At 44.8% G+C, this 12,731-nt stretch overlaps 1 protein-coding gene across 1 annotated transcript; it reads left to right on the top strand.

Moving 5' to 3' along the window:
- The first annotated feature begins 7,307 nt into the window (after positions 1–7,307).
- Positions 7,308–8,491, top strand: TEX53 (testis expressed 53). Its single transcript, XM_030920290.1, has 2 exons — positions 7,308–7,441; positions 8,164–8,491. The coding sequence occupies exons 1-2, from the start codon at positions 7,333–7,335 to the stop codon at positions 8,265–8,267; spliced, it is 213 nt and encodes a 70-aa protein (XP_030776150.1). The 5' UTR covers positions 7,308–7,332; the 3' UTR covers positions 8,268–8,491.
- The last annotated feature ends 4,240 nt before the right edge of the window (positions 8,492–12,731 follow it).

Here is a 12,731-nt window from a genome sequence, read left to right as displayed (position 1 = left end):
GATACCTTTTGAAATAATTTCAAATTTACAGAAATGTTGCAAAAATAATACAGAGAAATTCCCATTTACCTTTTACCCAGAGTCACCAATTGTTTAATTTACATTTTCCCCATTTGTACCACCTTAGCTCACTGCAGCCTCCACTTCCTGAGTTCAAGTGAGTGAACTCAGGAGTTCAATCCTCCCGAGTAGCCGGGATTACAGGCGCCTGCCACCATGCCTGGCTAATTTTTGTATTTTTAGTAGAGACGGGGTTTCACCATGTTGGCTAGGCTGGTCTCGAACTGCTGACCTCAAGTGATCCGCCCTCCTCAACCTCCCAAAGTGTGTGATTACAGGCGTGAGCCACTGTGCCAGGCCAAGGTATATCTTTAATAACACATGAGAACAGATTAATACAGTGTACCTTTAGGGTTAATTTTTAAGCATGAACTTTTTAGCCAAATGAATAAACATACACAGTTTTGTTAGATGCTGCCAAGCTCTCTTCTATAAGAGTATACGATATCTGAGATACCTGTTTCCCCATGCCCTCAGCAACTGTTTAGCCTCTCCCAATCCTACAGGTGAGAAATGGTATCTCATTTTGGTTTTAACTTGCATTTCTCTTACCATGAGTGAAGACTAACATCTATTCATATGTTTAAGGGTCATTTTTATATGTTTTTATTAATTATCTGTTTATGTCTTCCACTTTTTTATTTTTCCCATTAATTTTTGAGTACTCTTTATATACTAGAAATATGAGCTCCTCAAAGTCAAGTTTATTAATGTTTCATTGAATCTGGACTTTGGGTTATCATTAGAAAGCCTTTCCCTGCATCCAGTTTCTAGAGGAATTCACCCACACTTCTTCATTTGCTTATATAGCATTATATATTAGAAGTATAACCTGTTCCATTTGGCATTTATTATTACGTATTTAGGAAGTATGGATCTAACTTTACACTTTCTCCTAATGATTACTTAGTCATTTCAGCATATTTATTAAGGAGAATATCTTTGGTCCAATCATCCATCTGAGATGACACCTTTATCATATACTAAATTTTCATATATATTTTTGTCTCTTTCTGAACTTTTTATTCTACTCCACTGGGGAGTCCGCCTGTTTTATTCTTGCTTGTATTTTCATGTAAATGTTAGGATCAATTTGTCTAGTGTCGGAAAAAATCTTGATGTTATTTTCACCATGATTGTGCTAAATTTATAGATTAACTTAGGGAAAATTATAAATCAGGAAGAACTGACACATCTGTAACACTGATTCTTCCTAACCACCAACCAATGGCTTTTCATTTGTTCAAACCTACTTTGTTGGCTTTCAGGACTATTTTCAAGTGTTCTTTATATTAATTTTGCAAATTTCTTATTAACTTTATTCCTAAGTATTTTATCTTTTGTTGCTATCGTAAATGGAGTTTTCTCTCTCACTATTGTTGTAGTTATTGCTTGTGTATAATAACACTATTGAGTTCAGTATGCTAATTGTATGCCTTGCTTCCCTTCTGAATTCTTTCATTGTTTGAGTAGTTTTCTTTCTGCTTTCCAATGGTTTACCAGTAATACTATTATGTCATCTGCAAGGAGAAATACTTTCAAATTCTTCTTCTAATTTTTATGTGTCTGATTTACCTTGTCTAATTGCGATGGTTAATGCCACCGGTACAATGTTAAAGTTAGTAGATATCTGTGCTTTGTTCCTGATTTTAAATAGCTCCAGTATTTGCACATTAAGGAAGAAGTTGAGTTTAGGGCAAAGGCTTAGAGGTAGAGATAAAGAGAGAGTGCCATTTTATCATATTAATAGAATAGCCATCAACTCCCTCTTTTTTCTGCATCTATAAGAAAAAAGGCACATAATTTCTTTACTCATATTGAATCAAACTTCAATTCTACAGATAAATTTCACCCGACCATGATTTATTATCCTCATACTATGAGGTTGGATTCTGTTCGCTAATATTTTATTAAGTATTTTTGTATCAGTATTGGTAGGTGACATTGCCTTGTAATTTTCTTTTTGTATTATCCCTATCAGATGTGGTTATCAATATACATTTGCTTCACAAAAAGAATTTGGAAGTTTTACTTTAAATGCTCTAGAACAATTTATGTAGTACTGTAACTGGTCTTTCAAAGCTTGGTGAAACTCTCCTTGTGAAACTCTCTGGACCTGTTGCCTATTTGGGGGAGGGTAATTCCTTAATAAATTTCTTCTACAGAAATTGATAGTTTCTATCTTTAACGCAGTCAATTTAATAAACTGTATTTTCCCAGAAAATTATCTACTTCCTAGTTTCTCAAACTTTTTAAAACAAAAGTATGTTATGGACTCTCAAGATTTTTAAAATTTCTTTTGTTTCAACAATTATTTCCCCCTCATTCTTTCTAATTTTATATATTTGGGCTTTCTCCTTTTTTTTCCTGATTAAGCTACATAGTATTTCTATTTTGTTAATTGTTTTCAAAAAAAGATTTCAATTAATTAGATCTGCTTTTTAACATTCTAGTAAATTCTGCTTTTAAGCTTTTGGTTACTTTGTTGTTGTTTTTCCAGCTTTTAGAATTGGGAAATTATTTCATTCTTTTATTTTCTTGATACAAGTGTTTAAACACTGTGGTAGACAGAATAATGACCCCTGCGAAACATTAAAGTTGAAGATACAATTAAGGTTGCTAATCGGTGACCTTGAGATAATCCACAGTTACCTGGGTGGGCCCCATGCAATCACATTGGGAGAATCTGCAGCCCACTCTGGGGCAGGTTTCTGCCACAATAGCACAGAGGCCAGGACAGGAAAGGAGGCAGCAGCAGTCGGGAATTCACCAACAACCTCTTCCTGGTGAGAAGGGACTAAATTGTCATGTGACTTGCTTGGCCAATGAAAACATAGCAGATAAGACACTAGCAGGGGCTTAGAAATGTGTTTTCACAGTGGGGCTTGCTGTGTCTTCCTCTAGCAGCCCCAGAAGAACACGCCTAGCTGTCTACTAATCCAAAAGGGGTAAGAGACAAGTGAGGCAGAACCACTCCATCCGACCTGATAGGCACAGTGGACATTATGGCATGGTGGACAAAGGGATGGACCCCTGGAGAGGGGCTCAGCATATGTCCTCCCTCCTCCCTTTGTGGTTCAGTCCAAACCTCACTGTCTCCAACATTCCCTTGTTGCCCCACACTGTGACATCACTGCCAGCCTCCTGTCCACTCTGCCAGCTGCAGGTGAGTGAGGCTCATAGGTTAGACCTAAGGGTAGGAGGGGGTAATTTTTCTGTACTAAAATAGAAAACGCCCCCAACACTCCAGGACACCTATTCACTTTGTTACAAAAAGCACCCCTTATTTGCCTTGACCCCACTGTTTCTCTGTCTCTGGGTCCCAGTCTCCCCACCTGTGCTGAAAGACTCCTAAGGGCTCCCCTAGCTCCAGACGACTTCCTGTTTGACCTCATTGATCTTTCTTACTCTGATCAAAGTGCTGTGGGGTCCCTAGAGAACCAAAACTCACAATCCACTGGGGACAGCCCAAGGGCCCTTTTCTTTGGCTCCTGCTTCCCTCTAGAGGCGGGCATTGGTAATGCAAGAAACACCAAACCCCACTCCGTCCCAGCCAGCATCTCAGTGACATTAAACGCTTGCTATGTGCCGGATACCCTGCAAAGCACTTGACATCTTTATGTCACCAAATTGGTACAACGGCATTCTGCGGGTAGGTTTCATCATACCATTGTACAGACTGGAAAACTGAGGCTCAAGGAGGCTAAGTGGCCCGAAATTACACAGCAAGATGCAACAGGAATTAGGAAGTGAAGTCCATCTAAGTTAAAAAGGAGTGTGCTCTTAACTGTTATGCTGTTCTGCCAGGCTTCAGATGGAGTCTTTCCATTTAAAAACCACTTACCATCAACTCTTGGAGGTCAAGGTGGTTCTGAACATCTCATTCTGGAATTGAATTCTGTCTATAGACAGAATAAACTCTGGCTTCAGATAAAACTACATTAAAATCCCAGCTGTTCCTGTTGGCTGCCACACCTGAGCAAGTCACCTTTCTTAGGCTCAATTCCCTCCATCTGGAAAATCAGACAAAGTCCCTTCTTTGCAAGGTGGAGAGGAAAATGAAATGAGCTCAGAGATGTCAAAGGACCTGCCCAAATGCTCAATGAATGTCAGTGTTCTTGACATCATGGCTATTTCTATTCCCATAACTTTCTGAGATTTAAAAAAAAAAAAAAAAAAAAAAAAAAGCCTGTTCATGGAAGGGAGAATGGGGTGAAGGATTGGGCTTCTTGAAGGAGGTGACACCTGAGCTGTGCATGTTGCAGCTTGTGCAGAGGCACAGGGATGGAACAGTAAGAGAAAGTCTGGAGCACAGCCAGCAGCTCCTATGGCCGAAGAGTAGTGACTGAGTTAGAACCAGTGGAGCTGGCAAAGTCGACAGGGGCAGCTCCTCAGACAAGTTTGAACAGCAGAACAGGGGAGCCACTGAGGGTTTAAGGCAGAGGAGGAGTGACCTAACAGGATTGGCACCAGGGACAGATCTTCTGGTTGCAGATGAGCCACCAGAGAGGCTAGTGGGAAAGCAGTGGTCAAGATCCAAAGACAGGAGGCGCTAGTGGTGAGGGCAATGGGAATGGAGGGTGGCCGACAATGGAGATATTTATGGGATAGATTCAAAAGGCCTTGATGAATGTGAACAGACGGGAGGTAAGGGGTGCCCCATTTCTAGCTCCAGACACAAAATGAATAGTGGTACCTGTCCCCAAAATAGGAAACATGAGAGGAGGAAAAGCAAGTTTGGGATGAAAAGGGTGGGGAAGAGAGGTGGTCCCACCAGCAGGCAGCCAAAAGCAACCCTATAAGTCATCCATAAAGCCATCAATCAACTTGGCAGGTGGGTGAGGCAGGTGGTGTCCTGCTGGTTGTGACATTCCTTGCTGCTCCCTGGTGACAGCACCTGCTTGGACCCTGAACCAAAGTGAGATACATACAGGTTCATCCAACCATGCCACAAATGCTGTTAACTACCTGTCCTACACCCTGCACTGGGGACTTAGCAGCGAATACAGGAGACTCCCTGCCTTCCTGGCTTTACTAATGGGAAAGTGAGTACGAGAACATAAATAAATTCTAGGCTACTTCTGAACATGACAAGGGCTGCAGAGAAGCATGAGGTGGGGAAGGGAAATAGAGAGTGCTAGGAGTGGGGAGGAGGCTTAAACAGAGGGAATAAATGGAGAGAATTAAATAGAGTAAATGGGCCAGAGAAGGCCTCACTAGAAAAAGTGTTCATGGTCGCGTGTGGTGGCTCACGCCTATAATCTCTGCACCTTGGGAGGCCGAGGCAGGCAGATTTCCTGAGGTCAGGAGTTCAAGACCAGCCTGGCTAACATGGTGAAACCCCGTCTCTACTAAAAACACAAAAATTAGCCGGGCATGGTAGTGCGTGCCTGTAATCCGAGCTACTCAGGAGGCCAAGGAATGAGAATCGCTTGAACCCCGAAGGCGGAGTTTGCAGTGAGCTGAGATCACCTCACTGCCCTCCAGCCTGGGCAATAGAGTGATACTCCATCTCAAAAAAAAAAAAAAAAGATAAAGTGTTCTCTAAGCAAAGGTTTGAAAGAAGTGAGAGAATGAATCTTGTGGATCTCTAGGGGAAGAGCATTCCAGCAGAAGGTGGAGCAAACACAAAGAGCAGTGTGTTTGGTGTGGCAGGAAAGGGATGAACGGTAAAGTATCAGTAGACAGTGAGGGACAGGTGGATAAATGGTTAGATTATGAGTGTTTTCAAGACAGGCCCAGGGAAGGACTTTTCTTTTACTCTGCATGATACTGGAAGCCACTGGGAGGTTCTGGGCAGAGCTGTGACATGATCTAATGTCTGTAGGAGGAGGATTCATCTGTGTTGATGCTTAATGCTGATGCTTTGGAGCCGTTGCAATAATCCAAGTAAGAGATGCTGGTGACTGAGGCTGGAGAGGAGCACTGGACAGGTGGGAAGCCACTGCCCAAGGATGAGGCCATGGAGTGAATCCAGTGTGCTGTGATTGACACACAACCACTGATGATGGAAATTTCCAAAGTGGGGCTTTGGCCACAGAGAAAGGGGAGCAAGAGCAGATGGCCAGAGCCTGGAAAAGAGAAAGGAGGTTGGGAATAAGATAGACTTACAACCTTGGGTCATCAGAGCTGGGAGAATCCTTGGAAAGATGGATGATGCAGCCCACTGACTTCCTGTGGCAGATGCGGGGGACCTCAGCATAGGCTAGCCCAAAGCCACACAGCAAGTTAGTGGTAGTGCCAGGACTGGGACCAGCGAAGCTGGGCTGCATCATCATGCTCCCGTGCGACCTGGGCCCAGCTAGGATAATGGAGCCAACAAACCATATGGGAAGACAACGAGCACAGAAAGCATTTTGAGACACCTCCCATCAGAGCGGCCAGTTTACAGACAATTAAACACTCATCACTCCAAGGTGGTATTACTGTTCCCATTTTCCACATAAGAAAGGGAGGCCAGTGGCTGGGCAAATTGACTCATGCCTGTAATTTCAGCACTTTGGGAGACCGAGACAGGAGAACCACTTGAGGCCAAGAGTTTAAGACCACTCTGGGAAGAATAGTGAGATCCTGTCTCTACAAAAAGTAAAAAAAAAAAAAGCCAGGTTTGGTGTCACACACCTGGAGTCCCAGCTACTCAGGAAGCTGAGGCAGGAGGATCACTTGAGCCTAGGAGTTCAAGGTTGCAGTGAGCTATGATTACGCCACTTCGCTCCTGCCTGGGCTACAAAGCAAGACTCTGTCTCAAAAAATAAACAAAATAAAGTGAGGCATGAAGAGATTACAGAACCCACCCAAGAGCACACATACACCTAGAGAGAAGGCAAATCTGGCTCTTAAACATGAGCTTGTCTGTGTGGGCTGCCGCATCTCCTGGGGTTCTGCTGCTACAGGACCTGGCAAAGAAGAGATTCACGTTTTTCAGCTACAGTCTTAAGTTCATCTAGAAAACGACGCTGCCCAGAGAACTGTGCCGGACCTCCAACATCTGCGGTTCAAGAAGGCGATGCTACAGGTAAAGACTGGCAGAGTGGGGGCTCCAAGTCCTTTCCACAGGTAGGAAAAATGTGCACACTTGAGGAAAGACTGGCCCTCAGAGTGGTGGGCCCAGGCAGGTGGGCCTGGAACTGCTGGCCACAGGGAGCTACAGCAGGTCAGAGAGAGGGGAGGGCCCACTATGACCCAGTGCTTAAATAACAATGGGTTTCTGGGATTGGAGCTGCAGAGTCAGGAGCCCCAGTGCCCTTTCCTCCTCCCACCACCCACCAAAACATGGGGTCCAAGATCTTCTGTTGTTGCCGCAAGGCCAGCGAGGGGTCTTCTACCACGGCTGGCTTCCACAATCCAAGAATGTTCCAACAGCATCATCCACGGTCCTTTAGTAGGTTCCAGGCGTGGGTGTGTGATAGTGTCGGGAACATCTGATGATTCTCTGTGCCTCGGCCTCCCCAGCCACCTCCTGCTGGGACATGCTCAGGTTTCTTTCAGCCTTCTGGGAGTGTGGAAAGGGCGTACTCAAACTTGTAACAACACAACCTAAAGACTCTATCAGTTATTAGAGATTAGTTATTACATAGTAGATTAGATTCATTGAAATCACTGGCTTTAGTCCTCCATAGTAGTTTATTGATTTATTTAATTTCTCACTGAGTTTGTGGTATTTTATTAGATGGTAGTTTAAACTCTGCCTCGGCTGCTTACTGAGTTTGGGCATGTCGCCGACCCTCCCTCTCTAAGCACAGCATCCTTCTCTCCAAAATGAGGATAACGATAATATATCGCCCACTGTGCAGGCTGTTAGAGGATGAAGGGAGACACCGTGTGTAAGCGAATGCATATGGCCACATACAAAGACGACATTCAGCAAATGATATCTGTGGATGTGTATTAGGATCAGCTGGGCCATGCTGAGGTAATGAGTAAACTCTAAAATCTCCATTGCTTTACCCAGCTTGAGATCATTCTTAGCTCATACAAGCAAACTTTTATTTTTAAAGCCATGAATGATCTGAGGAGTCTCTGAGTGCAGTATGGCCAAGACAGGTTATTCACATATCACTCAAAGCCTTTACCCAGGATAAGTTTATTCCTCTATTCTTTCAGATCTGAACACAAATTCTCTCCACAGTGCTGCACCAAACAGACATCCACGCCTCCCCCATGACAAACGCATGATGCTCAAGGCGTGCACCCTTAGGAGGCCATGACCATTCTAGTCGGCGGCACCCACGTGGTCCCTGAGGCTGCACGGCTGCTGCGCTTCCATGAGGAAGAGGGTGGTGGACAGGAGTCATGAAGACTGATTCAGAAACTCCCCTGCAGGAGGAGAAGATGTCTGAGCCATCCCTGTGCCACCACCAAGAGTCACTCCAGCTTCTGAAAAAGCCACCAATGGGGGAGCTGCCTCCAATTAAAGTCCTTGGTCACATCAGAGGAAGTGTCTCTCCTCCTTCCCCCTTTGCCAGCCCTACCTCCGAGATTCCCAAGAATGTGGAGCAATTAGACCCTGGCACCTCTTGGAAAGAAATGTGGTTTTATCATTTTAACACATTAACACTTTTTTTTCCAGTCACTCCTAACCAACCTAACAAGGAAGTGCTCTATTAGGAGAGGCCAGTTTGCATAACAGGCCGCTGTCATAAATGTCCAGAGCTTGAGGGCACAATTCTGCTCAAGGCCACTCCATTTGATGCTCAGGGCCACAGGGAACAGCAGGGCAGGTTGTGAAAAACTCTGCAAACAGCAGCCCTGAGTTATGCAACAGGTAGCCAGTGCAGATACGCAGCACTGCTCGTGCTGAAACACAGAGCATGCAACTGCGAGTAATACGCAGAAGACCCCACATGGTTTCCACGTTAGCCAGGGAGCCAGGCACAGAAGTATATCACTCTGCCATAACAGGGCAAACACTTGGAGAACAAAATGACAAAGAAGCATTTTGCCACTGACTCGGGGATTCATGGAAGGCTTCCTGGAGGAGATGGTGCTTCAGTTTTCTGAAGGTTGAAAGGGAGTTAGCCAAAAGGAGAGGGAATGATATTCCAGAAGGAGGGAACACAATCAGCAAAGTTGGAAAATAGGGACACGACCTGGGAAGGCATGAGGGTAGCAAAGTACCAAGTCTGGAGTAACTCAAGTGAAAATCTGAGCCAGGGTTTGGTGGGAGGTGAACAGAACATCAAGAGCTTTGTATCCAGGGAAAGGGAGCTGGACTCTATCTTGAAAACAACGGGAAGCCACAGGTGAGTTTTAAGCAACAAAGTGACACAGCCTGATTTCCGACTTTTGTACTATGAACAGTGCCTTAGTCTGTTCAGGCTACTAAAATAAAATACCATAACTGGGTGACTTACAAACAACAGAAGTTTATTTCTCAGTTTTGGAGGCTGGGAAATCCAAGATCAAGGCTCCAGCAGAATCAGTGTCTGGTGAGGGCCCGTTCCTCATAGAGGGCGCTTCTCGCTGTGTTCTCACATAGCAGAAGGGGTGAGGGGTCTCTCTCAGGCTCTTTCATAAGGGCACTAATCTCAATCATGAGGGCTCTGCTCTCATGACCTAATCCTCCTAAACCTCCCAAAGTCTGCAATTCTGAAACCATCACCTTGGGAGTTAAGATTTCAACATATGGCCGGGCGTGGTGGCTCAAGCCTGTAATCCCAGCACTTTGGGAGGCTGAGGTGGGCGGATCACAAGGTCAGGAGATCGAGACTATCCTGGCTAACACGGTGAAACCCCGTCTCTACTAAAAAATACAAAAAACTAGCCGGGCGAGGTGGCGGGCGCCTGTAGTCCCAGCTACTCGGGAGGCTGAGGCAGGAGAATGGCGTGAACCCGGGAGGCGGAGCTTGCAGTGAGCTGAGATCTGGCCACTGCACTCCAGCTTGGGCGACAGAGTGAGACTCCGTCTCAAAAAAAAAAAAAAAAAATTTCAACATATGAATTTGGGGGGACATTAGCATTCAGACCATAACAAACAAGGTGAGTTGGAAGACAACGCCTTTCTGTTTGTTTGTTTGTTTATTTGAGATGGAGTCTTGCTCTGTCACCCAGCCTGGAGGGCAGTGGCATGATCTCCACTCGCTGAAACCTCCACCTCCCAGGTTCAAGGATTCTCCTGCCTCAGCCTCCCAAGTAGCTACAAGAACGTGCCACTACACCCAGCTAATTTTTGTATTTTTAGTAGAAACAGGGTTTTGCCATTTTGGCCAGGCTGGTCTCAAACTCCTGACCTCAGGCGATCCGCCCACCTCGACCTCCCAAAGTGCTGGGATTACAGGCATGACCCACCGCACCCGGCCAGAAGACAACTTATTAATTAGCACTCCTTGTGCCTGCCCTGCCTCAGAAAAGAGAAGAATAAAGGAATATGGCCATGGAATTGTGGAGTAAAAGTCATACCTTCAATGAAAAGCCAATCCTGGCTACAATTTGAAGGACGGATTTTTTTTTTTTTTTTTTTTTTTTGATACAGAGTCTTGCTCTGTCATCCAGGCTGAAGTGCAGTGGCGTGATCTCAGCTCACTGCAACCTCCATCTCTCGGGTTCAAGAGATTCTCCTGCCTTAGCCTCCCAAGTAGTTGGGATTACAGGCGCGTGTCACCACGATTTGAGTATAATAATAATCGCAATAGACAGTCCGGTACATTGCTTACTCTGTGCTAGGTCCTCTTCTAAGTGCTTCATAAATATCAACCCAATCAGCAAAATAACCCAAAAAGGTTAGAACTATTACTACCTGATTTTACAGATTAGGGAACTGAGACACAGGTTAAATAAATCTTTTAAGGTTTACACTAATTCACATTAAGTGCCAGAGCTAAGACTTGAACTCAAAAACGCAGCTGCAGAGTCCACACTCTTAACCACTTGGTTATGCAGCCCCTCGATAATGGTAGAATGACATTCAGTTATTGCTCTGGACCCCAAATTGACTGTTCATTGCCTGCTCTTCAAAAATGGAACTGGCCCTTTAAATATTTTTATGTTGGTAGTTGGTGCAATATTAGGCTCTGTCAGGAGGGGGTGCTAGAGACATCGGAGGAGGAATGGGCCTTCCTTCCTGGTTGTAAGGGGCCCATCTTAACAGCACACAACTCACAGCTTCTCCAACATCACCCTCCTGCAGTGCAGACAACTTTTCCAGAACAGGAATCCTACAGAGGATGGTGGTCAGTAACACTTTGCAACTAACAGCTTCTCCTAGTGTCCCCCACAAATAGGAGGTGTGCCTCTAATCAGACACCGTTCCATGACAGATTTCCCTGGCACCCAAGGGCAGACTCTAGAACATTCTCCCAGACTTCTCTGCCATTGTAAGCCACAGCCACCCCCTTCCCAGCAAGATCTGGATCTTAGCTGGGGATAGAGCCTGGGGGTGTTCTTTCTTAGTTCTAGGGGTGCTGGCTGCTCCTTATGTCCATTATTCCTATATTCTTTAAAACTCTCCTGACTTCTTACCACTCCTTCATTACTCCAATCCCCTGTTCTAGTTAGTACTTATATTAAACTTCTCATATTCAAATTGTTATGTGGTTTCTGTCTCCCAATTGGATCATGACTAATGCAGAAATCAAATTAAGAGGCTGGGCTTATGTCTGTGGCCCCAGAACTACAGGAGGCAGAGACAGGAGGATCACTTGAGGCCAGGAGTTTGAGATCAGCCTGAGCAACACAGCAAGACCCCATCTCTACCAAAACAAAACAAAACAAATTAAGCGACCGCCTAAGGCGATCAGGACAGACAGCGATACAGGCCTACAGTAGGGCAGCAGCAGTAAGGATGAAGAGGACCTTGAGTCGTATTTCTCAAGCAAGGCTGGCCAATTCTAACTCAGAACCGTACAGGAAAGAAGATTCTAGGGAATGAGGTCCTTGTGGTATTGAGGCCAAGTGGACAACACACAGCAGATCACTTAATTTTGGGCTATTCCAAGCTGGAGGGGCCTGTGGGACATCTGGATGGCCATTATTAAGAAGGTTGGCAATATGTAGCAGGAAAAGGTAAAAGAACTATAGCTAGAAGGAAGCAGAGGGGCTTATCACATGTGTGCGGAGTTGTCAGCTCACTGCATTGTGGCACCTCTTCCCCATGGGATGAGACCCCACTGACATCCATTGGGTGAACATACAGTTCTCTTTCCCAGACCTCATGTCCAGAGTCCTCTTCCCACTGCCCATTCTCATACTGTATCCACTGGACCCACCCTCTTACCCAGATTCCACTTGTCCTATGCATTCCTCACCTCCTCCCATGCCAAGGTCCCACTTTCCTTCCCCAGCAAACCCCATGTTCCTTATTTCTTGGAGCTGCTTCCTGCAACAACTATAGCAGGTGCTTTACACAAAAAAGATGCTCCTTAAATGTCACTTCCTGTTTTGATAATTTAGAAACTCCTTCACAGAAGGGATGCAAAGAAGCCTCCATCCTATGACTTTTTTAAAGGGCTCTCAGACACAGGGTGACATCTTTCTTTGAAGGATTCTCAAATAATAACAATAAAAATAATCATGGAGTCCACAGCTGGATTTACTTCTGATCATGGCAAACTAGTTTATATCAGACCAACCCTCCTGCTGACAGCAGTTTAAAAGCAATTGTTTTTTTTTTTTTTTCTTAAATGTGTTTGAATGCATCAGAGAGGTATCAACACAGTGAGGACATGAGGGGCCAA

This window comes from Rhinopithecus roxellana, chromosome 16 (assembly GCF_007565055.1).
Source record: "Rhinopithecus roxellana isolate Shanxi Qingling chromosome 16, ASM756505v1, whole genome shotgun sequence".
Lineage (NCBI taxonomy): Eukaryota > Metazoa > Chordata > Mammalia > Primates > Cercopithecidae > Rhinopithecus > Rhinopithecus roxellana.
The sequence above is the reverse complement of the archived record's forward strand: the minus strand, read 5'-3'. Positions and strand labels throughout refer to the sequence as shown.

Coding starts and splice junctions, on each gene's coding strand:
- TEX53 (XM_030920290.1), top strand. CDS start 7,333: ATGGGGTCCAAGATCTTCTGTTGTTGCCGCAAGGCCAGCGAGGGGTCT. Junction 7,442..8,163: donor GCATCATCCACGGTCCTTTA/GTAGGTTCCAGG, acceptor CTATTCTTTCAG/ATCTGAACACAAATTCTCTC.